A 26870-nucleotide genomic window follows, 5' to 3' on the forward strand; every position below is an offset into this window, starting at 1 on the left:
GCATTCCCCTTGAGAACTGGAACAAAGACAAGGGTACATATTCTAACACTCCTATTCATCATAAACCTGAAAGTCCTAGCCAAAGCAATCAGGCAAGAGAAAGAAATAAAGAGAAAAGGGAGGCAAATATAAAAAGAGAAAGTCAAGGGAGGGGGGAGGGATTGCATTGGGGGGTTATACCTGATATAAACAATGAGATCACTTGGACTCGGGAAGGGGAACATCACACACTGGGGCCTATCATGGCGGGGGGGGGGGGGAGGGATTGCATTAGGAGTTATACCTGATATAAATGATGAATTGATGGGTGCTGACGAGTTGATGGGTGCAGCACACCAACATGGCATGAGTATACATATGTACTTGAAAATTTTAAATCCTCATTTCATTTATTTCAATTTCCTCTTTTTTTATTTTTAAAAACATTTAGTATATTTACGCTTGTGTTAGTCATTTAAAAATGTATGTTATAAAAAATACACCTTGAGGCCTGGTGCAGTGGTCACGCCTGTAATCCCAGTACTTTGGGAGGCCGAGGTGGGCAGATCACTTGAGGCCAGGAGTTCGAGACCAGCCTGGCCAACATGGTGAAACCCCGTCTCTACTAAGAATACAAAAATTAGCCAGGCATGGTGGTGGGTGCCTGTAATCCCAGCTACCCAGGAGGCTGAAGCAGGAGAATTGCTTGAGCCCAGGAGGCAGGGTTGCAGTGAGCTGAGATCGCATCATTGTACTCCAGCCTGGGCTACAGGGTGAGACTCTGTTTCCATCTCAAAAAAAAAAAAAAAAAAAAAATACCCCATGAAATGACAAAAGATATCAGTTATTTAGATGGTAGATAAGAGATATACTCTTATAGAGTTTAAATTTATATATTAACTTATATGATAAGCATTTCTTTCAGTAATAGATGTATTTATTATATTGAGCCACATAATTGCAAGCAAGGAATGGAATGTTAATCATTAGAGTATTTGAATTTGAGGTAAGCAAAGAAAATTCAGATTCCTGTAACTATAGCTTTGTAGGATTTTGTTTTGTTGCAGAAATACATGTTGGCGCAGAAAGATAAAACTGTTTATACTATATTCCACTTGATTAATATTTTAATCTTCCTTCGGCAAATTTTAGATAATATCACAGCAAATTTCAGAGCTTCTCATCATATTATTGGTATTGATGAAGAAAGAGATTAGACACTTGATCTGTATTTACTAGTTTGTTTCTACCACCAACTTGCTTTCAGGCCCCAGGAATCTTTGTTTTGTACCTTTTATTCCTATTCTGCATCTGTAAACTGAGAATTTTGTAATATTCTTGTCAAATCTTTTATAATTAGATATGACCTTCAGGTGAGGGTTGTTATATTATATATTAGCTGACATTTTCCAAAAGTTTGTTCTGTGCAGTTTAAATGCCTTGTTGTAAGGGAGAAGAAATTGGGGGAAAAAAGATGGGGGTGTAAGGGAGGACGCCAAAAAGTCCAGGAAATGTGATGGGTTTGATCAGGCAAAATCTATTTCAGTTATAGAAAGTCCTTGGTTCTTGCAAAGTAAGCTCTGGAAAGGCAGAGATTTTTGTCTGTCTAGTTCACTGTTACAATTCAGCAACTACAATTGTGTCTGTCACATAATAGGTGTTCAGTAAATATTTGTTGAATGAATGAATGCTTGTTAATAAGCAACATCATCATATATCAAAATAATGTCACATTACAAGTAATGTGATCTCTGCTCTTCAGGGATCTACATTCTGGTGAGAAAGATGGCCACCTCAGGTTCAAATTTTATTATCTATAGGATGAAAGAAGTTATATACTTGAAGGTTTTATGATTCTGTGTGAACACTTTCTCTTTTGTTTTACCATGGAGGCAGGGAGTAGAAGTGAGAAGCATTGTGCTTCTTTCCTCCCAGAATGGCAGACTGAATTCTCGGAACAGGATTTCAAGCAATGACAGTTCCTCTGAAGGATATAGAAGGAATGTGTAGATGTAATTAGTGGGAGGTGGTAGGAGTGGAGGATGAGAAGATAGGGGTAGGAGTGGACTGTGGGCACATGGGTTAGCAATAGATAGGTATGGTGAAGTGCAACCAAGCATGGGTTCAAGAGAGAAACAGAATGGACAAATAAACTAAAGGAGGAAGGCTGCAGACAAGAGAACCTGGCTGTCATTAACCAGGTATGCAACCATGAGTAGTAACTCTTTTGGGCCCTATTTCCTTTTGAGGGCTTTGGACTAGAAATTCATCATTTCCCAGATTATAATCCAAGGAACACTAATTCTACTGACTTTCCCTTGTAAAATGGATCTCATCATCAAATTGAGAACCAACCCTGCATACTACCCTATTGCATAAATTCTAAGATGCACTGCTTTTACATTCTACCATCTTGGTAATCTGGATGCAGCTTAAAAATCATTGTAACAAGAATGTATTATAGTTTGGCCACTTTCTCCCCCCTTTTCTAGTGGAGCAGAAAATAATGGTGTATCAAATGACCACATATTTAATAGTGCACATCAGCATAAGAAAATCTCTGAGAAGGTCTTCAAGAATCCCATGTCACCTAGATTTGCCTAATTTGATTTGACACTGGAACCTTTCCCTTCTCACTCTGCAAGAGGAATAACATGTTAGAATTTTTTTTCAGAGCCAGTATTTTAGACAACGCATTTTGGGGAATGCTGGACCAGGTAATCTTATAATCTTAAATCCAGAGAATTAATAAAATATTAGTTACAATAAGAGATTTGAATGTGAAACCCTAGAGAGGTAACATAGGATTCAGAGTAGTAATCTGAATTACTGAATTAATTTTTTTACTGTCGTTATTTATGTTTAAAATTTCACTGATTTATTAAGCAAATGTTATTGTTGCTGTTCTTAAACTAATTTATAAGAAACATAGCCAAAGTCATTATTTAGAAAACATCTGTTAGAAAGAAGATTTAAACAGCAATAATTAAAGTGGAGAATTGAGTATTTAAATACAATATATACCCATTTAGTCCTTCCTTTTTCTCAGCCACGTTACTAGGTGCTGGGGATGCAAAGATGACTAAAATATGTATGAGCACTGTCTCTCAAGAAGATATTGAATAATGTCTTCCCATGTCAGGGGAAAACGTGGCTTTTCTTGATAAATCTGAGTGAAAAAGTAAAGTGGATTTTTTTTTTTCTCCAGCATTCCTCAGATTTTTCTGGAATGTATAGATTCAGATTTGGCTTTTTGTTGAGTGGCAATTGAAGACTTGTTTTCTAGGCCTTATGCTTAATTAATTTATATTTGAAATTTGATTTGGGTGGTAATGTAATTTTGGAAATTTGCAAAGCTGAGTTTTTGACAATATATCTTTTATTTTGTTTCTGGTGAAGTATACTCAATGTTATATTTAAATAAAATTCTGCATGATAATCTAAGAGAAGGCTCCTTTCCTTCCTTTTTGTGGGTGGTTTCCGCTCATCTCCCTAGCAGTTGGTGCTCCCCAAGGGGAGAAGGAGGATGAGAGAGCGAGCTAGTTTTTGCAAATCTTTTTGATTGCATGTGAAATGTAGAATGGAAATGAGCCTGTCTGTTTTTAATTTTTTTTATGGGCTATGGTGTTCTAGTGAAGACCCATACTGGAAAAAAAATTAAAAACAGGGAACTCCAAGTTTGTCAGACATTTCACATGCAGTCAGATAGAATTGAAGTTAAGTGACTTTCTCTTCCACTGTTGTCACTTGATGATGGCAGAGACTTTAAAAATTCTCTTCTTATTTATATGCCTTGCAAGCAAGAAAATGCTCTTTGGATCAAGATGTTTAAAAAATATTTTCCTAAACTCTAGGCTTTATGGTCCACATTAACACAAAAAATTGTTGCCCTCAGTATTTGCATTAAATTTTGAAGAGTTGATAATGTACTCTTTAGTTTTTTTATGTGCTTAAATAATGCTAATAAAATACACATGAATTCAACGATTAAAAATTTATAATACAAATGAAAGATAGAAAAGCAAAATGTGGCTTCTATCATTCATTCGGGTGAATTATTAATGGATGTTTCATCAGGATGAATGTAGTGCTAAACCTCTATTGTTTCCCATCAAGAAAATAGTGTAGCTTCATGAATGAGATTTTACTGTTAAGGTTAGAATTTTAATTCACATTAATAACCTTTCAGTACTGTGAAAAATACATTTACTCCCCTTGACTTACAATAAGAAAGTGTTTGCACGTTTTCCCCCTTAATTTTAAAACTGCCTTACTTCTCAGTTCCCCAATTTCTCCCTTTTCAAATCTGAACCTACATTTTATCCAGATTTTTTTGTTTGTTTGTTTGTTAAATTAGCTGCTACTCTTACATGAAAGACTGCATACTTTTCATCAGGATAGGGTAATGACCACCTTGACTTGTACACGTTTGATCATATTATATCTGTTGGGATGTCTAGATGTATTTTTCTGTTTGGATCTTTTCTGGCACCCTGTGAATGCTGTTGCTATTAGTTATTTGAGTTTTCTATATTTCATTTATAAGCAGATATGATTAAATCTAGGTGGGAAAAATTTTAAAGTGTTAACATCCTTTTTGTTAACTCTCTTTACACAAAACTTTGCACATACCTTTACTGTAAGACTGCACATTGTATAGATTGTTTGTCTTATCTTTCCTGCTAAAATATGTGTTCTCCTAGATTAGGAACACTACCTTATTTATTTTTAACTTTCCAGTGCTCATGACAGTTCTTGATTCACTGTAGATGTTTAATAAATAGTTGTAGAAAGTATAAATTAATATTAGGCTCAACAGTTTTTATCTTCAAAGAATTTGCAATGTGTTTGGGAAAATAAAGCAGAAATGAATGAAGATGTTTGAGAATAGTTGCATAATACTGTATTTGCCCATTTAAGTAGTACCTTGCAGAGTAAATACACTAATACTGAAAGTGCTAATAGAGGTGAACTTATCAGGATGTGTAGCCTTGGAAGGAAAACTTGCTTGACAACATCTTCTGAGTGTATTTATTCAAACCTTCAGTATGAGAACCATACTGAAGGCCATTTTTATCATTCAACTATGCACCACTAAAACATATGGTCTTGTTTAATTCAAAAAGTTTACAATGGTATGTTGCATGCTTATAATGTCCATTGATGTTAATTAGAACTCTGTGCATATGTCTATGGAATATAATTGAAACTGATCTTGTGCAATTGTCTTATGTGAAGTAATAGTAAAACAGCAAGAAGGCATTAAATGTGATTATTATTATGACAGATAAAGATATGATTTTTCTTACATATAGGAAAGAATAACTCTTTACCTTAAGAAGAAACAATTTTTTTTCTGAGTCCTAGAACTCATAGATTTATTTTTGTGTGTGTTATATTTGGGGCTTGGAGAACAGATGAAATTAAACTGAAACAAAATGTAAAAATTAAGAATGTTTTTAAAAAATAGAACAGGTACTAATTTTATACTTTCTTTGGTTATGGATGTTTCCTGCCAGGGCCAGAAGATTACTCTGAAGGGGAGGGTTACTGGAGTGTTTCAGAAGGGCAACAGCATTGTCTGGTCAAAGAGTTTTTTGTTCTCCAGGCTCATCCAAAATTCATCGCCAGAAACAGCCATCGAGTATCCTCTTACGTATGACTCCAAGTTGAGAATGATGATCTATAGTGTAAAAACGATGGCTTTAAGACAAATCAAATTAACAGAACTTGCACTCTGATCATACATTGAAAGTTCAGCCAGAAAAATACTTTCCAAGAGCTATTTTGAGGGTAGCACTTTGCTAAATGGATATTCACTAAACTTTCTCTTGGAAGTAAAAAAGGTAATGCTAAACAATGTCTGTATGAAGATATGTAGTTGTAAACTTCCTGGTTTAAAAGCATATTCCTTATATATTTAAATTGTTGCTTATCCATATTCAGGTTTTAGCACTTGCACTGAGGTTACCTGTCTGTGTCTCTGCCACTGGAATATGAACTTGTTAGTGTTTTTATCTCTTGCATTGGTCGTTTCTGCCATGTGTTCGGAAAGCTATTCCTTCAGAGATCAGCACAGACACCTTCCTCTCCTCCTTCAGGGCTTTGCTCAAATATCACCTCAGTGAGACTTCCTTGGCCACTCTATTTAAGATTATAATCCTTATTCCTTTCACTCCCAGTCCTCCAGTTTTCCTTTTTCCTTCCTGAATACTTACCACCTTCTAAGAGACTATGTAATTTACTTACTTATTTTCATTGTAGTTTGTCTGTCTTCCCTTGCTCCTGCTGGAATGGGAGCTCCAGGAAAGTAGAACTTTATTTTGTTCTCTGGTATATCCTAAGTACTTAGAATAATGCCAGCAGATAATAGGTTCTCAATAAATAATTAGTGAACTAATGAATATATCTTACTTAGCATAGAGTCTGGCACTGTGTAAACACTCAACATTTTTGATGACTTAAGCAAACAATTTAAGAAAAAAATCTTGCATCAGTGGTCCTCAGAGTAAGCCCTGCAGCTCTAGTTTTGTGGAAACCAGAGGACTGAAGCAAAAGTGTCCTGACATATGAGTTTGTATGTTAATCTCAGGAATGTTTTTCCTATATATGTCTACTTTGAGAGAAAAATCAGAATTGGGTATGGTTCTACAAATATAGAGCTTTTCTTCCCCCATGCTTTGTAGTTTTGTCTTAAAGCCTTTATTGAATTACTAGAATGCAAACAAAAAATGATAGTTATGATATATATTTTACATTTTATCCTAAAAATGTACTAGATTTGGCTTTTCCAAATGGCCAATTATTTAGAAATTCTAACACTGTACTATGCCTGAAGTAAAACTTTGCTCAGTTTTCCAGTGACTAATAACCAGCCAAATTTGCAGTGAAAAATAAAGTATACCACCTTTAAATATAGCAGCAAGATATTTCAACATGAACTTTACTGTTTTAACCTACTAAACTCAAAGCAAAACAAGATATTTTTATCCTTATTCATTTATTATCTTGGGAAAATATTTAATAGTTTCATTTTTTTCTGATCCTAGAACCAAAATTAAAGTTATGGAATCCTTAGGTTTTGTTTTGATTTTTCACATCGAAATATAAAATTTATGACTTGAAAGTAAGATTTAGGTAACAGATCTAATTTACTTCTTAACAGGAAGTTAAAAAGCCTTTCAACGTTTTATAGACTTTGTGAAAATCCTGTATGAAACTTGTCACTGACCCTATGTTGAAGGAGTAAATACAGGGAAAAGAGACATTGGCTATAGATGAATGTATGTAACTTTTCTAATGTACTGAGGTGATTATTACTTTTTGCCCCTTATTATTTTGTTAGTTTTTAAGCTGAAAGTTATTGTATAGTTAGAGAAGAAAGAAAAAAGTTGTTACATAATTTTTCCTGACAGAAAATATGATGATTGGCTGGGTGCAGTGGCTCACGCCTGTAATCCCAGCACTTTGGGAGGCCGAGGTGGGTGGATCACCTGAGGTCAGGAGTTTGAGACCAACCTGGCCATCATGTCGAAACCCAATCTCTACCAAAAATACAAAAATTAGCCAGGTGTGGTGGTGGGCGTCTGTAATCCCAGCTACTCTGGAGGCTGAGGCTGAGGCAGGAGAATTGCTTGAATCTGAAATGCAGAGGTTGCAGTGAGCTGAGATCACACCACTGGACTCCAGCCTGGGTGACAGAATGAGACTCTATCTCAAAAAAAAAAAAAAAAAAAAGAAAGAAAGAAAGAAAATATAGCAACTATGGGTTTTGCAGTCAGCCCTGGGTTTGAGTTGATATGTCTACTTTCTGTTTGTCCTTAGTAAGGTATGTTATAACCTCTCCAAGCCTGAGTTTCTGTATCTGTAAAATGGGCATGACAGTCACTTTCTAGAATTATTGAGATGATTAAACGTATTTATGTGAAAGTGCCTAGACATGTGCCTGGCATGTAGAAGAACTCCAACTTTATTTTCTTTTTTATTTTCTTTCTTCATTTCCTACTTTAATCATTTTAAAAAAAGATAAGGTGTGAGGAAAGTACTGTTCCCAGGGAATTATTATAGAAAAAGAATTACCAATAAAAGATTGCTACACACTAAATACTGGACCTGGCCATCTGTTAAAATACAATTTTAACCTCAGAATTCACTGTAATCAAAATGAAGTAAGTGCCAATGGCTGTGATCCTTACAGCAGATCTTTGAGGGTGGCAACCCATAGCGAAGGTGACTTGCTTCAGGTCACGTGGCTGGGAAGCAGGCAGAGCCAGAAAGCAAACTCTTGCTGTATGTTTATTTGTACTAATAGCAAGAGCTTCATACTGGGGCTTTGAAACAATACTGGCCTTGAGGCAACAACACAGGACAAGCCTCGATATAAAAAGAGACTTTGGGCATATTTCAGTAAATAAAATATCCTTGGACTGAGTTCACGATGGATCTGATCTATCCCAAAGTTACTCTGTAGGGAACAGTATTGTGATTAGATACCAAAATGGCAATATTATCTCCTCAAATATGTACTTGTGTTACATGTATATGCACACACACTCACTTGTGCCTTCAAAAGACACTATTAAACATTTAAATATAGGGAAAAATATTTCCCAAACATACTTCTAAGCCAATTTAGAGGTCATTGAACAGATGTCATATAATACTAATGTTAAATTACCCTGTGTAATAAGAACATTACAGTACCTGAGTGAAGACAGTAAAGGGATACCATCCAATGAATTACTCTAGAATTTCAAAATGAAATGATTTTTTCAAGATTGACAGTGGCACCATATGACTTTAGAAAAGTGAGTCTGATAGGGAGAAGGGAAATCGGAGACAAAAGTGAAGCTTTTCTGTGTTTATATATGCCAATATTTGATTCTGATAATAGAAAGGCTAATGTAATGGTATAACTTTAAATTGTCCAGGAAGTATATTATTATTAAATGGTGTGGCAAGACGCTTATTAAAATCTAACTTCTCATTGCATTGTTTAATGTAAAATCACAATGGTTGTTTCTAGTCTACATATATTTCCTTTCAGTATTAGATATACTTAAAAAACCTAATTATTTTGAGAATATAGTATAATCAAAGAGTGAAAACATACAAAGTTTGACAACTTTAAATAATCACTAGTATTTCTTAAAGGAAAAACCTCACTTACAGTTAGGAAACAATATTTATACTTAAGGTTGAAAAGCCAGGATGTAGAAAAATTTTGCTAATTTGGAAGGTGACCTTTAAGTGCACCAAAACCAAATAATTTGTAGGCTATGACATAGGGCACATTCCTACAAAATTTGTGTGAATACTGCTTTAGTGGTTCTTGAAAGACAAACAAACAAAGCTGGAATGAAATCTTTATTCTCCACCCAAATAAGACGGAGACTAACGAAGGAGTACAGCAGCACTCTTTCAAGGCTTGCCATTAAAACGAGGTCTCTGTAGCACAGTTAATGAGATGTTTCATAGTGGAAAACAATCTGTTTTTAAGAATGTTTAGATCAAAAGTAATTTCTAATCTATGAAATAAAGTCTCTTCAATACCCTTCATTCACTAGTAAAGCTTTTATGTTTGTATTATTTACTTCAATCAGATGTTTTCAATTTTACCTTTTTTCTTGTACAAATACTTGACATGGTTCATCAATACTGACCAACAGTTTTATTCTCTTTCTTCAGAAAAGAGAGATTCATGAGAGAGGGAGAATGAAAAAGAGAGAAACATCTTTGCCTAAATGATTTGCAAGCATCTGTGCTTTAAGCTACTTTTTATGAACACTCCTTAGTAAATGACTCAAGGTAAAAAAGCAGAAAAGCATCCAATGTTAGGAAATTGCAATCCAATACCATGTAATTTAAACCTGCAGTTGCTTCTCTTGTACTAAATGACATACAGATGGGTAGCTTAGTTCTCTCAACTTTGGGAACACAATTGATCTTTTTGTATGAATGAACATATATTAACAAAAATATTTTGGATAGAATTGTTTGATTTTAATTGTACATATTTTAATTATTTATGGCATTGAAAAGAATAATTTTAACCAAATCATTTTGTCATGTTAAGTTTGCAGTTAATGATTTTGTGACACTATTAACTAAGATACAACCCTTCCAACAAATAAATGAGAATAAAATCATTTTTAAGAAGTCTGTACTGAATTGAACAGAAACTCACCTATTGCTGTTGACTGATTATTTAAGAAAGGGCCACTTTGCATTCAAGCTATTGAGAGGCTTGTTCTGATAGGACAGACATTTCTCAGGGAAACATTTCTACCTAACCCGTTGATAGCAGCAAAAATACAAGTAGTAAATGGGGTCCAGTGAGATGAGAGATCAACATGCCATGAGTGACATGCCTGCTGTGCCTGTGGATCTTTCTAGGCCAGGGAAGGGCCGAAGTATTTGTGGAGGGTCAGCAGAGGTGCTGTCTGACAACCCGCAGGCCCACTCCAAGGTGTATCTTGCTCTTTGGCTCTGTCTTTGAGCTCTTTTGCTGCCTCCATTTTCTCTTGTGGAGAATAAGCCACTCTCTTGGTGGCCCTGATTCTGCAAGCTGATATCCTTCTTCAACCCCCTAGTCAGGATAACCGGCTAGATAATGTTTTCCTAGTTTAAGGTCAGTGATCTCATACTATGACATTAGGTACCTTGAAAGTTAAAAAAGCGGGAAGCATTTCCACTCCTAAATCATATTTCTTTATATTTCAAAAGAAGTTGCGTTTACTATTTGGGAAACTAAGCAAGCTTTCTTGTAGTAATTTCAAAACATGGCAAAAACTCTCCACATTTAGGACCATCTGCAGGCTTCTTTCCCACTGTGATGGATGGCAAAGAAAAGCAATTTTACTGCAGTGAGTAATGGCTACCCTGTCCTGGAGTTATATTTCTTTTCAGTCATTTGCTCATGTAAAATAAAATACTACATATAAACAGGTGTTGTCTGAACATTTTACTGCAGGCTGTATAGGTTGAAATAAAAGCTGCCATTGTTATCAGAATCGCGTTAGAATTATTTCACCATTCAAATACAGTTAATCAGTGAAGTCTTCCTAGATGTACTTTGCAAAAAGAAAATGTAGGTTTCTAAAAATCGTATTCACGTTTCCTTTTTTCTTTGTCTTTCTCCTTTTCTATTTTTCCCACTCTTTCTTTGGAACTTCTTGAATCTGCATTAGTGAAAGTGCCTCCTCCTATAGTGTACTGAAATTTTCTTGCTACCCATTTAATATGGTAAGATACAGTCTTTGAAGAGATATACAGAATCTTTATATTTTGAAGGAGTGTACAGAATCTAGTGAAGTTTCTGATGCAATCATGGAGAACAGTAATTCCTGGTCATAGAAAAAAATATTTTTAGAGCTCATAAAATAGGAATGGAAATTGAATTTTGATGGTTTCAGGCTATTCTACTAAGATGCAAAATTATTGCAGACTTATGGTTTAACTTAATATGCCCATCATTTTATATATACAGTGTAAATGTTTGTAAATTATGTTTTGAATTTATTTGGAACAAAAAGGGTTTCAGGATACTGGGAGATATAAAGCATGTATCTTGTGAATGATCAGTGAGTTTTTAGTATCACATGCTAGAGACTTTGGCTATAGCATATTGTCACTGCTCCAGTGGAATCATCTGAATCTTAAGAAACATTCTTTTTAAACTTAGAGAAATAATCAGCTGCAGTTCAGGTAAGCATTTCCAGTGCATTAGAGACTGGTCTGGTCATTGACAAGTGACTGCAGAAGCTGTGCTGTGGCGGCCAGCCAAAGCAATTATTTAGGATTCAAGCTAAAAAGCGTTCTTCTCCCATATCCTCTCTCTTTTCAGGGTCATGTAGGGATAAAAAGAACTGTAAGGTGGTCTTTTCCCAGCAGGAACTGAGGAAGCGGCTAACACCCCTGCAGTACCATGTCACTCAGGAGAAAGGGACCGAAAGGTAAGGTGAGCTTTAATAAAAAGTCATTAAATAAGAGCTAGATTTCTTCTCCCCCCGCCCCCTGCAATCCTCTTCCTTGCCAATTAATTTAAAGCATTCTATACTTACTTGCTAAAGTCTACAAATTAGTATCCTTGAAAAGGTTAAAATGATATTGTTTAGGTTAAGACTAAGTTTTATTTGTTCTTTTCTCCATTTAATGAACACTCCATATCTGATATAAAGTCACAAAGCTTTTGTTAAGGGCCTGTTTTTAGTTTACTACAAAATGTGTGGAAGTAATAGCGATTTAGGTACATTTTTTGGGAAGACATCACAGTAAGCAAAACCATGAGGGACTTGGCACTATGCCAGGATGCTGAAATTTTGAAGGTGGCCATTGTAAGTATAGACGTTTTGGCTGCAAAAAGAAGGTAGCATAATTTAGTTCTTTTCTACCCCACTCCAATTTCTTTTTGAAGCACATGTGGAGAAAGTATTTATTGGCTCATTTGTGGTTGGAATGTCAAAAATTTTCAATAACTGCCCTCACATGGCTTTGGTCCTTGGAAGTTCGCCCTAAGTCCTGAAAAAAGAGTTTGTTCACTTCCAAGACTGTTTTTAGTGAATAAAGCCTCTCTCAGCTGATTCTAGCTCAAAGGTAACTTGCCAAGGTCCAACGACTTTGTTGTCTAATTTATACCATGGAGCTTGGCATAAGACCGTAGCTTACCTCTGATCCAAATTTATTAATGATGTAACTTCTTATTTTCATTCATGAACTGAAAGAGCTCTCTACTACACATAGGATCCCTGTTAACAGGCAACACTCTCTTCCTGTCACAGTATCTACTGTTTACTGAATTTGCCAAATGTTGACTCTCTGACGGAGTCCACCCTTAGCATACGATGAGCTAGCAGTGGACTTCAGTCTCAGCTTGCGAGCATTTCTATCCATTCTGTTGTGTACATGACTAGCAAAATGATTTAATGCACACAAACAACCAGAGATTAGGTCATTCTTAAAAATTCTGTTTATAAAAAAATTGGACCTCATAAAGAGGGTGAAAGGATAATAAAAACAAGCTGCAGAGCACATAGACTTTTTGTTGGGCTAGCACAGCTGATTTGTATTAGCTGAATGACCTCCTAGCCTTTAAGATTGTTAACTTAGAAAAATATTCCCTTAAAGCTGCAATATTCCTTTTCAAACCAAAAAATAAGACTCCTTCCACTTGAAGTCTTGGACCCTTCTGCATTTTCTGGTATATACTCTTGCACCCTGTAAAGTAGCAAAATCTTATGTAATGTTCTTTCTGTGAATCTAAACTACAGGCTTTTTTTTAATAGAAAAAAAATCTTTTTCTAAGCATTATGTAACTAGATGGCTTTTTTTTTAATGTAACCTGCACTAGTTTGTAGTAGTTATATGTACATTTTATTATATAGATTTGAAATGTATTAGTAAAGTTCAGATTTCCATATGTTTGGTTTGTTTTCATTCTAGGACAAAAAGACCTTGAAAGATTTGTTAGAGAAATATAGTTTAAGCAAATACATTCTGTAAGAAATAATGCTAACTTTAATTTTTTCAATGATCTGTTTATTATTTATCAGTGCCTTTGAAGGAGAGTACACACATCACAAAGATCCTGGAATATATAAATGTGTTGTTTGTGGAACTCCATTGTTTAAGTAAGTATGTTGAAAACCTATAGGTATGGCTACATCACAGATGGCAGCAAACTAGTTATTGCTTATTCGTCTTAGAATCTTTCCATTGCTGAATTTTCTTCTGTTTGTTTTTCTATTTCCATTTACCCCCAACGAAATAAAAGTAATTATTGATTTCATGGTAAACTACCAGTGTGACAGACTGGCTGATTTTGTACTACTTGGATCTTTAAAATATCCAACATTAACTTGTTCATATTAATAACCATGGTGCTAAGTAGAGCTATGAAAGATATTTTGGCAAGCATAGAAATGTTTATGCATTTACTGATTTTTTAAACCTTCAAATGATGGCCTTAAATATTTATTGGAACATAATGAAAAGTTCTTCATGTATATCCTTCACATTGAATAATATCCACCAAGTAGATTATACTTTTGCAATGAAGGGAAATACCTGTATTGAATGTAACATGGGAACATACCTTTACATAGGAAAGCAAATTATGTAATATGAGGTTAACAGTTTTGCATAGATTCAAAATCTTTATTTTAAAGATCCCAACAGTTTACCATAAAATAGGCAGCACACTGGACTTTCTGACTAAAATAGTTCATTCAGATAGTATATCCTGGAGATTATGGATGTTATTCAAGAAAGGAAAATCTTTACCGAAAATTTATTTATCTAGGTGGAGAAAATTCTAGAAGCCCTATACTTACCACGGGTTGCTGACTTGGGGGAATAAAAAGGCAGAAACCTTAATTGGGAGTAAATGTCATTGGCCAGGTGTGGTGGCCCAGGCCTGTAATCCCAGCACTTTGGGAGGCCAAGGTGGGTGCACCACTTGAGGTCAGGAGTTCGAGATTAGCCTGGCCAACATGGTGAAACCTCATCTCTACTAAAAATACAAAAATTAGCCAGGCGTGGTGGTGTGTGCCTGTAGTCCCAGCTACTCAGGAGGCTGAGGCAGGAGAATCACTTGAACCCGGGAGGCGGAGGTTGCAGTCAGCCAAGACTACGCCACTGCACTCAAGCCTGGGTGACAGAATAAGATTCCATCTCAAAAAAAAAAAAAAAGTAAATGTCATTTATTTAAAACAGAATTACAGAGTTTCTTAGGGGAAATAAATAAACAAAGATCTGATACTTATAGCTAAAACACACTTAATATCTCTCCATAAATGTTTCTCTTTTAAAAAGCCAGCATTTACCGATTTTCTAGAAATAACAGGAAACAGTGGTTTCCTTGAAATTAAAAAAAAAAAAAAGATTTAAAACGTTTCTTACATTGCACAAACCTTATTGAACATTAGCATTGGTTGAGAATCTGTTCTGAATTCTTACGTATTCCTCCTGTTAAAAAACCGACCCTTCAAATTGTCACCCATTTCCTCTCAGAAAACACACTCCTTATATAATATTTCAACACCTTTAGCTTATGTCATAATAGTTGATATAACACTTAAGATAGTTTTTGCTGAGCCATGTTAAACTTGTTAATATCCCAAATGGTAAAAGTTGGCCACATCCCCTTTACTTTTTGATTCAGATTCTCCATCTCCTTCCCTATCATGTGATTCACTAAAGTATGGGATCTAAAGAAAACTTACTGTTTTAAATAAGAAACAGAACCACTGTAAATGAACAATTTAACCCATGTGAGATTTTTGAGTCACAAATCCTAAAAGCAAGACCCTTATCCAAACATAGATGCTAGTAGGAGTCAGGTTTCACATTTGATGTGATATTGCCTCTATTTCATCTACTTCTATACTTACAAGGAGAGCTTTTATTTTCCACATTTATAAGGAATGTGATTTAATACTTTTATTCTACTTTTTTCTAATTTTAATTGTTTGCTTCTTTTTACTTGTTTTCTTGTCTATTTTGGAAAAAAATTCCTTGCTGTATCCTTCATTGGAGAATATAGTCGAGTAGCTCATTGGTCTAGTGCCAACTTCTGTATGTGCATTTTCCTGAAACTGATATGTCTGAATGTCTGTGGTTGGCTGTGTCTTCCTCCCACCTCCTCTATCATGAACACCCTTCTCCCACTTCACAAGAGGTGACATATCTTTCACCCAGCCCAAATCTTACCATGTATTGCCCTGGGGTACAATCTCCAGGGCATCAAACAAAATGACAGTTCGGGAACTTTAAAGAGACTCATTGAAAGCAAGGTTCAAAACGTGTTGGTAAAAAATAGTGAAATTGGGGCTGGGCGCAGTGGCTTACGCCTATAATCCCAGCACTTTGGGAGGCCAAGGTGGGCGGATCATGAGGTCAGGAGATCGAGACCATCCTGGCTAACACGTTGAAACCCTGTCTCTACTAAAAAATATAAAAAGTTAGCCAGGCGTGGTGGCGGGCGCCTGTAGTCCCAGCTACTTGGGAGGCTGAGGCAGGAGAATGGGGTGAACCCGGGAGGCGGAGGTTGCAGTGAGCTGAGATGGCACCACTGCACTCCAGCCTGGGTAACAGAGCGAGACTCCATGTCAAAAAAAAAAAAGTGAAGTCATATTTCACCTTGGCAAGGCTCCTGGCACAGCACAGTCCACCTCCCTGTCTGCCTGCTTGTCTGTCTCTCCATCTGCTGTCTGTCCATTCATTTTCTACTAGCCTACTTAAGTGAGAAGGCTCCCATGAATACATGTATTCATATCTTTTTTCAAATGAACAAAAATGAAATAAATGGAAGTCTTTTTTTTCAGACATGGAATACATCTGATTTGGTTGATTCATTTGACAGTGAGGACTGGCTTTGTAGATTATATGGAGGACTTCATCTGCTCAGTGATCTAAATATGTATCTCTAAGGTTTTGACAAATCTACATTTGAAGTATGTATAAAATACAAAAAACACCAGAAAATTAATCTTCTGCAATTTAAAGAATTTCTGATAAGACATTTTAACTTAATTTAAAATGTATGAGCTGGGCGTGGTGGCTCATGCCTGTAATCCCAGCACTTTGAGAGGCCGAGGCGGGAAGATCACAAGTTCAGGAGATCGAGACCATCCTGGCTAACACGGTGAAACCCCATCTCTATGAAAAATACAAAAAATTAGCCGGGCACGGTGGCTGTCACCTGTAGTCCCAGCTACTCGGGAGGCTGAGGCAGGAGAATGGCATGAACTCGGGAGGTGGAGCTTGCAGTGAGCCGAGATGGTGCCACTGCACTCCAGCCTGGGTGACAGAGCAAGACTCCATCTCAAAAAAAAAAAAAAAAAAAAAGTACGAGGAAGTATCAGTTAGCACCCAGTCAGGACACAGAATACACAGTATTTTGAATAGTAAGGTTTACAGAATTATGAACTGTAAGAGAGGATTGTGGTAATAAGGTGTTGGGTAGTAAGAAATGAAGAGAAATTCTAAAGAATACAGAAATAGCAGATATAAGAAACAATCATGACTCCTAGGACTGAGATAGACAGCCAAAGAAATCCTCTGCACCCCTCCGTACACACAGGGCTGAGGACTAGACCTTGTTGGAGAGGGCATGGCTGTAGCCACTAAACATCAGAGAAGTTGTTATGGTGCCATGATGGTGCAACTTGCTGGAGCTTTCCTGAAATCTGAAATTTGCTGGAAATTTACCCTCTGGGAAGCTGGGGAAAGCAGTTTGCAGGGTGTCTCAGTGGAGACACTCCACTACCAAACCATCTGAGTGGAGTGCCAGGGTAAGCTGCTGGCCGCTGACTGCTGCTCATCGCTGTGCACAGAGAGCAGCACCTGGCACTGAAGAAGCCACTCATGTAGCTGGGAAGCAGAGTATGCTACCTAAGCTGAAGGCAGAAGGAGCTGTGTGCTCTGTAGGAGTTGGTTGCAGGAAAAGCTGCATACACGGGAGAAGATGGGTGCAGGAGAATCCAGTCATGTAACTGGAGTCTGGCACTAGAGAAGCTGCCCTCATTGCAAAAGCCTGGAAGCAGAGAAACTGCATGGGCTGTGGGATCTGGATGTGAAAGATGCTGCAAGCGCTGGAGGAGCTTGTTAAGCAAGCATCCCGAAACCAGAAAGGAAAGGCCTTTTCCTCCTGGAGTCTGCCTCCTGTGCCCTCAGCTGGCGAAGTTAAACATCATGCTGGCTGACAAAGAAAAAAATATTTAAAGGGCCCAGCCCCATTTTAGCAGAGCAGGCAAAGAAGATGGATTTAGAGGTGAGAGGCTCTAACTTTATTTGATAACTGGCACAAAAAGTCTATTTTTTTATATCAAAATTCTTTTAGGGGTTCATGAGCAAAAGTTTCAAAACCACTCACTAGTCTGGTAAATTAATGTTGTCACTATCAGGGGCCCTGTAGGTAATTGGTTTTATGCTTTGAACAAAAGTGTAGGAAACAACTGAAGTGTGTGTGTGTGTGTGTGTGTGTATAAAGTGTGTGGAGTTTCTGTTTGTTAGAAAGGAGTGAGGGTAGAAAACTAGACAGAACAGATTAACTAGAAGAACGGCATGACAAATAATAGTGGGCAGGAAATAGATAAGAGAGAAGAAATAAGAAGAGTGCTAAATATAAAGTATCTAGTCATTATGAAAAGATCGTTTCCCCCACTGCTATTTCTGTTATTTTATTCACACTTAAAGTGTATGTGTGTGTGCATGCACGTACGAGCATAATCCTCATCATTTATTTGACTGCTGTGTGTATTTTACTTCCTCACAAAAAAGGCTATTCAATTATTCTCATTTCATTTTCAAACTTGTACTCTAAATACATTCCCTCTCTGAACAATATACTGCTTTCTTACTGCTTACCAAGTACAAGAACCTCATTCACAACCTTCTTATAAACCAAATGTATAATTTATTCCATGGTTCACATTTTCTTCACATTCACAAATTTTACCAAGCTAGTTTATTTCTCATACAGTACTAATGACTTTCAGTTAGTAAATTAACTGACAGAAGTAAGAATGTTTTCTCCTCTGGTTATTTGAACTTTTAAAACTTCATAAAGTGAATTTATTGCACATTAGATAAACCAAAGAAAGCACTGGGAAAATAATTCAGAAAGTATTTTTGATCATTTATATTTTGCTTTGGTTGACACTTTCCTAGGTATTGTAGAATAAATAAAATAAATTTATGAAACTTTTTTTCCTCAACATACTTACTTTTTTGGCATAGTAAGAAAAACACAACAAACCATTATGAAATATGACAAAATAATGCTAGTGTCTCTCTGAATGTGCCTGTTTGAAGTGCTTTTATATGTAATAGGAAGGAATATGACTACATCAAAGTCAGGCAAGATTTCATGGAAGAGATGAAAACACACTTTACCAGGCCAAGAGAGGGGTTCAGTTTTTCCCAGTTGGAGGATGCCTGGTAGAGAATGCCATATGAAAAGAGGTATCAGAGACAGGATCAAAAGTGGATTTTCCAAGGATATGGAACACTAGTCCAATAGGAGTGGGCAGGTGAGTTATGTTGGGAGTAATGGGAGATATGGCTGGGGAGTTACAGGGGACCAATTAAGGAAGTCCTTGGATGCCAGAGAAGGCATCTAAATTCCTACTAGAAATCTTTTAAGCCTTGGAATCTTTTCCTCCATAAAGCCCTATCTGATCCTTCTAGTGTGAACTTGGGTATCCCTCATCTCTGCTCCATAGCACTTTGAATGCACTTCCATCATTGCAATTTCTACTTTGTTTTATAATTATCTGCCTATGTGCTTTTCTGCCCTCTAGGAGTGAATTTCACAATGGCAAGGCCATACCTCAGTCATGTGTATGTTTATAGCCCCTGGCTACATAGTAATCACCAAATACTTAGCTGTTGATCACATGCATATCTGAACTTTGTTAGATAGATAGTGAAGAAATTTTGAATAAGGTAATAGCATGATGAAAATGAGATGTAAGCCGTAACAGTGCAGAAGATAGATTCTGGGAGTGAAAAAAGAAGGAAATAGGGATGTTAACTAACAGCCTCAGTGGAAACTCTTTCCTTGTTAGCTGATAAACTTCAACACTATGCATGTCCAATCAACTTCTGATAATTTTGTTTGAGACCTTGAAGAACCACATAGGACATTTTAATATTTTGTATACACTTATTCAGCAGCCTTTGCACTGAATAGCTCATTTTCTATAGATTCACTAATGATAATCATAATAATGCTAAAACAGTAGCTAACACTTATACAGCACTTACCATATGCCAGGCATGGTTTTTAGTGCTTCATATATATGAACTCATTTAATCTTCACAACCACACATTTTATAGATGAGGAAACTGAGAGAGGATAAGTAACTTGTGAAGATCACACAGCCAGAATACAAATGGATTTACAATAGTAACACTCAAACACTTAAAAAAGAAGAAAGTTAAAGAATTATAGTAGAATGAAATTTTAATATTTCATTTTAATCACTCTTGGTTATTTCGCTTAGCATCATTGAAACAAATGGACCACAAACAAACATGCACACACTCACACACACACATCTCTCAATTGTTTGAAAAATCTGTTTGTCATAGTATTTAAGTACTTAAGTTGAAAATTGAAAAGTGTCTCAATGTGGGAAGGGCTAGCACAAATGTAATGAGATCCATCATGGCAGGTCATCAAGAAGGACTCAGTTTCAGGCAGGTTATTATCTATCCTTAGGGAAGTCCCTTGGAATCCTGACAGGAAAATGGAGCCAGTGTTCAGGAAGTCATCAGGCCATTCAACATCTGGGAGCTAGGGCAGCAGCTGGATTTATGGGTAAGATTTTAGTAATTGAAACTGGGAGGTCATTTTATTTTCACTTATTGACTCCCTGTCACATTTTCTCAAATAGCTGCATTCCAAATTTTCACTAATCTTTTCTTTTTTTTAAATCCTCTCTCTACATTTTTTGAGAAGGTTGATGCCAACTGACACGAACTATTGTAAATGTCTGTCTTACTGTTGGAAATTTCTGTGTCCCTTCATCTTCATCAAACAATCAGAACAGGCACTGGCTAACAGCAGCTAGTGGTGCCTGCTGAATATCAGGCCAGATGTGTGATCTCAGATTCATCACCTGTAAAATGGGGTAAATAACACCAAACAGGTGTAAAAACTAAATGCAGAAAAATGCCTCGGATATGCCAGGTATTCAACAAATGTTAAATACAAGTGACCTGTCCAAGTTTGGGGAACATATCATACTATCACAGCAGCCTAAAAAACCCTTACAATGTGAGAAAGTACAGGCTTTATTAGACAGAGTCTGTCTGTTAACAGTGGATATTAGTGTGATGAGTCACAGCTCCAGCTGTGTTGCTACATTTCAAATGGAACTCTGCTGCAAGACTGTTCACACATGCTACATTTCACATGAGCCTCCTGTGCAATTTTATTCTAGGCTACCAGAAAATTTAAGCCATTTTTCAGCTCTTTAAGAACATATGCCCTTTCACTGAGGAAATTCCAGTCCAGTGCCACACACAATTCACTCAACTGTGCTACTCCATGCATGCTATTCCATTCACCACTACAGACACTTTCAACATGAACGTTTCCCTCTGTGATGCAATTCTGTGTGTGTGTATGTGTGGTGGGGGAGGATGTAAGAGCACAGTGAGAAGACAGAGTTTTCCCATTTTCCTCTCTATTCAAATGACGTCTCCTCAACCCTTTTAAAACTCTCTCTATGATATTTACCAACCATTTCAGTCACTGTGGAATTCTGTTAGGGAGAGTAACATAAATTTAACTTAAGCTTTCTTTTTGTGGAACTCTAGCTGGAAATTGCTCACAATTCCAGAAAATGTTTCTTAACCCCTAACAAAGTACATTTAACTTGAATTTTAAAAGATTTGAATTGCCTCTCACCTTATTCAAAATCCTTTAATAAAGAAAGCTTTCCAGTATAAAGAAACTGTTCTGAAATAAACTAGAGTTCTGAGTGGTGGCTTACTTAAAGTTGTGTTATAGCTGAGTAAGTAATATATTATTTTGAAGAGAATATAAAATTGACTTCTCTCAGCCCACTGACCCTTCCTGTCTTGTCCCCATACAATGATTTTTAGGAAAAGTATTTGTAATAGAGACAGTTACTTTTCCATCTTCAACTCAACTGAAAACTCAGAGAAAGACCACAGCTGGATTGGAAAAAAAGAACTTGCTTGAGACAGGGAGTAAAAATACAGCCAAAGCATGACTTTAGAAGAAAGAAAAGAACATTAAAAGCATGGCATAAGAAAAGGAAAGAACAACTCCATTTGAGAAACTAGAAAACTATCGCAAGGCATGATTCAAAGTATAACACTATACAAAGATAATTATAACTGCATTTTTCTTTTCTTAAAGTTATATACACACGGAAAAGAACTGAAGCAATACATACATATAAAATACCTAGGTATGTGAAGGTGTGTGTGTGTATTATTTGGGGAAAGGAAAGTGAGGGAAGAACAATCTTACCTTGCCTTGCATTACCTAAATAACAATCTTAGTTCTTTAGTTAATTTTCCAGATGGATTACATTTTTCACAGTGAATTAGAATGGATAGTTAGAATAAACTGGGAAACATAATAGGGAAAACTTTTAACTGTAATTCATGTACATTCATCTTGTTTGATAAACATTGAGTCAGAAAATTAATATTATTCCAGTTTACAAACTTTGAAATTACTTAAAGGCAGTTTATAAAAAATCATGTATAAATTTTAGCAAGTACTTCTGAGATAATTCACAAAGCTTTTTTTGTAAATGAATGATTCTTTTATTGAAAAATAGTTATTGAGAATTGCACAAATTTTAATCAGATAGATGTCTTCAGTGTGTTTTACACATGAATGAAAAACCCATCACATAACATTGTCAAACAAAGATAGAAGCCATCCAGCTCACCAGTTGGAAACATGGTGTCTCAAAAGTTTTAGCACAGGCCAGGTGTGGTGGCTCACGCCTATAATCTCAGCACTTTGGGAGGCTGAGGCGGGTAGATCATGAGGTCAAGAGATCAAGACCATCCTGACCAACATGGTGAAACCTCGTCTCTGCTAAAAATACAAAAATCAGCTGGGCGTGGTGGTGCGTGCCTGTAGTCCCAGCTATTTGGGAGGCTGAGGCAGGAGAATCACTTGAACCTGGAAAGCAGAGATTGCAGTGAGCTGAGATCACATCACTGCACTCCAGCCTGGTGACAGAGTGAGACTACATCTCAAAAAAAAAAAAAAAGTTTCAACACAGTTTTGTTGCATAACCATTGGCAAGTTATTTTAATGTTCTATCTCATTTTTCTCAACTGTTAAATAGTGAGACTAACATCAACTCTTTCTAATTCATAACCCTATCATATCAAAGGAAAGGATCACAGAAACATGCTAGAAAAGATATAAAGATGGAAGTATAAAGTAAGATTTGTAAAAACTGCCCCTTTAAATAAATGTACACAGTAAGCCATAAACAGCATGCAAATCTGAAGTTCTCAAAATAGGTCAGTATAATTGACTTTTGATGTCAACATTATTGCATATTTTATAATATATTATTTGACACAGTGATCCATCTCATCCAAAATATTTCTGGTTTCTGTTTAATAATTTAAAAACATTTTAGTGTGGATTTTAAATTCTCCAAATTGTGTGACTTACATGAGTAACTGAGAGTTTTAATACATTTGTCATTTGCAAATCTCTCTCACCAACAAAACTATAAACTTGAGATAATAGGTTATGATGTAGGACTTTTGTAGTCCCCACCTCTACTCCATTGCATGGGCATTGGATTTTGCAAATCCTAGGTACTTGACTATTTGTTAAATAAATGCAGTATAATCCTGATAAGAATAACAGCAGAATAAAATGATTCAAGTTGACACTAAAATGGTGGAAATGTAGATAGATACTTGGTAATGGATTCCCATAATTATTAATTCCCTACCATGTTTTCTGAATAATTTTTTTATGTATTTTCTGTTTTCTGTGGTACAAATGCTTCTGCTGTGGGCTATTTCAAGTACAGATATGACATCACTAAATGTGGGGTTGGGAAGAGATGTTTGGTAACACCATTACACAGTATTTCTGTAATACAGATATGACAGTTGTAAATAATGTAGTCTAATGTAGTTAAATAATTGGGAAGTGATGAATTTTGAATATTTATTATCTTTGTTTTTAATATACTACTCCTGGAACTTACTTTCAGTAGATGCTTATTACAACAATAGCATTGCTTGCATCTGTGAAGTTCTACCTGTCTCACCTAAGGGAGTGATGACGATGTCTATGGCTACAATCTTTAACAACAAAACAGTACATAGACCAAAAAGTCATAAAAAATAGGATCAACCACCCAAAGCTACATTAAAAGAAAAATTCATAGTCAAGCCTTTTTATTATCAAATATAAGGAAGATTAAAAATAATGAAACTAAATCTTCATCTCAAAATGCTGGAAAAATAACAACAAAATCAATAAAAGAAAATGGGATAAAATGTCCACCTTTTTCCTCCAGGCGTTTGCCAATTCTAGGCATGAGAAGAGAGGTGAAGATTCCAAGCTGGATGCACTGGCTCATGCCTGTAATTCTAGCACTTTGGAAGGCTGAGGTAGGCAGATTGCCTGAGCTCAGGAGTTCGAGACCAGCCTGGACAACATGGTGAAACCCTGTCTCTACTAAAATACAAAAGAAACTAGCCAGGTGTGGTGGCATGCAGCTGTAGTCCCAGCTACTCGGGAGGCTGAAGCAGGAAAATTGCTTGAACCTGGGAGGTGGTTGCAGTGAGTCAAGATTGTGCCACTGGACTCCAGCCTGGGCGACCGAGGAAGACTCTGTCTCAAAAAAAAAAGAAAAAAGCTTCCAGACATTCCAGACAGAGACATACTACTAAGAAGCAGACATACGAATAGACAGGTGTTTCTCAACCTCAGCTCTATTTACGTTTTGAGATGGACAAGTCTTTGTTGCGGGGAGCGGATGTTTAGTAGCATCTCTGACTTTCCGCTAGATGCCAGTAGCATTGTCCCCACTTCTTCCGCAGTTGTGACAAACACAGATTTCTCCAGACATTCTCAAATATTCCCTGGGACAAAATTGTCTCTTGTTGAGAGCAACTGAGCTAGACAACCAACAGAATGGTAAATCTAGCTGTAAATCAACAAATAATAGATCAAACACTGACTTTTAGTATTTTCTGATTTCTGTGGTGCAAATACTTCCACTGTGGGCTATTTCAAGTACAAATATGACATACTGAATGTGGGGTTGGGAAGAGATGTTTGGTAACACCGTTACATAGTATTTCTGTAATACAGATATGACAGTTGTAAATAATGTAGTTAAATAATTGGGAAGTGATGAATTTTGAATATTTATTATCTTTGTTTTTAATATAATACATTTAATTATAAATTTACATAATTTGTTTTTAATAATGGCTGTGTTTAGCAACTAGCTCAACAGGTTCTTTAAATGATAACAATAGGTTCTCCCAAGCTTCAGCACACCGCTGTAATGGGGGCAAACAAAAGGTAGACCAAACTTAACAAAACCTGCAATCCAACCTCAAGTCAGCTCAGTCCCCAAAAAGATTAAGGTGATCTTCCACCTCCTTTCCCCAGTCTAGCTGGCTATCAGAGAGCTATCAGAGGATGAACCCTCTCTGGAAGAAGATTAAATCATCTGGAGTGCAGTTTTTCATGCACAAAGCCTGGCATTCATAAAAAATTACCAGGCATACCAAAGTACAGGATCAAGGAAAATAAATTGACAAAACCAACAGGTCTATACATGGCCCAGATATACAGATATTTAAGTTAGGCTTTAAAATAACTGTGATTAATGTATCATAGATGACAAGATGGAGAATTTCACCAGAAAGCTGGAATCTGTTGTAAAAAATTAAGTAGTTTTAAGGCTGAAAAATGCAATAACTGAAAGTATAAACACAATAGATGAATTTAACAGCATATTAAACACACAAGAAAGTAGGACTGGCAGACAGCAACAGCAAAAAACAGGTTAGTAGAAAATATCCAGACTGAAGCTAGGAGGACAAGAAAAAAATATAGATAAGAAATATGTTTCAGTTATAACATGGATATAATTAGAGGGAGGGAAAAGAAGATGGGAAGGAAGCAATATTTGAAGGGATAATTACCAAGAATTTTCTCAAACTGTCAAGCTTGGAAAGAAACATCAAGTTACAGATTGAGAAAGTGCTTGAAATCTGAAACAGGGTGAATAACCATATCTTATTATCATACTGCTGAAAATCAAAGGCAAGGAGAAAATCTTAAAAACATCCAGATAAATTAACATGAAAAATAAAAAATGTAGAACTGTTAAATAAATTCAAGAGATTGATCTCTGAAAAGACTGATAAAGTTGACCATTTCTGTCCAGTTAAGAAAGAAAGGAAGAAGAAATAATGTTTAAAACACTAGAAATGAGAATAAGCTAAAACCAAAGAGATGAAAAAAACTATTTTAATGTAAGAGAATACTATGTATAATCCAAGTATAATAAATTAAAAATCTCAGTGAGGTGGGTAATTTTCTAAAAAAAATAAAATACAAAATTTGACTTGGAAAGAGTTACAAGACCTGAATAGACCAGCAGCCTCAGAAGAAATTGAGTTATCACAAAAATAAATTATTCCTATACTATTATAAACTGTGTCAATTAAAGAAAACAGAATAACTCTTATCAACTTATTGACAAATGTAAAGTACCCCTAAAACCAAGATCTGATAAAAAGGTATTCAATCAAAGACAAACTACAGACCAATCTGATTTATGAAAATAAAATGCACTCACATTTTATTGCAGCACTGTTCACAACAGCCAAGATTTGGTAGCAACCTAAGTGTCCATCACAGATGAATAGATAAAGAAAATGTGATACATATACACAATGGAGTAGTATTCAGCCATAAAAATGAGATTCAGTTATTTGCAACAACATGGATGGAACTGGAGTTCATTATGTGAAATAAAATAAGCCAGACACAGAAAGACAAACATCACATATTCTCACTTATCTGTGGGTGCTAAAAATTAAAACTGTTGAACTCATGGAGAGAGAGAGTAGAAAGATGGTTACCAGAGGCTGGAACAGTTGGGGGAAAGGGAGGATGGTTAAACGGTACAAAAAATAGTTATAAAGAACAAAAAATTGAAAAACTGAATGAAACCTAGTATTTACTAGCACAGCAGGGAGACTGTAGCAAAAAATAATTGTACATTAAAAAAAACTAAAAGAGTATAATTGGATTGCTTGAAACAAAGGATAAATGCTTGCAGTAATGACCCTGATGTGGTAATTATGCATTGTATGCTGGTATCAGAATATC

General features: G+C 36.0%; 1 protein-coding gene across 4 annotated transcripts in view; it reads left to right on the top strand.

Annotated features, from left to right (window-relative positions):
- The window catches only part of MSRB3 (methionine sulfoxide reductase B3), a 190136-nt gene that overhangs the window by 39149 nt on the left and 124117 nt on the right, over nt 1–26870 (top strand). For all 4 annotated transcript variants that reach the window (XM_011929244.1, XM_011929243.1, XM_011929242.1 and 1 more), the window contains 2 exons: nt 11825–11933; nt 13530–13607. In XM_011929244.1, the coding sequence (XP_011784634.1) occupies nt 11825–11933; nt 13530–13607 (187 nt within the window). The remainder of the gene's footprint in view (nt 1–11824; nt 11934–13529; nt 13608–26870) is intronic.

Source organism: Colobus angolensis, unplaced genomic scaffold, assembly GCF_000951035.1.
Source record: "Colobus angolensis palliatus isolate OR3802 unplaced genomic scaffold, Cang.pa_1.0 Scaffold80, whole genome shotgun sequence".
Taxonomy (NCBI): Eukaryota; Metazoa; Chordata; class Mammalia; order Primates; family Cercopithecidae; genus Colobus; species Colobus angolensis.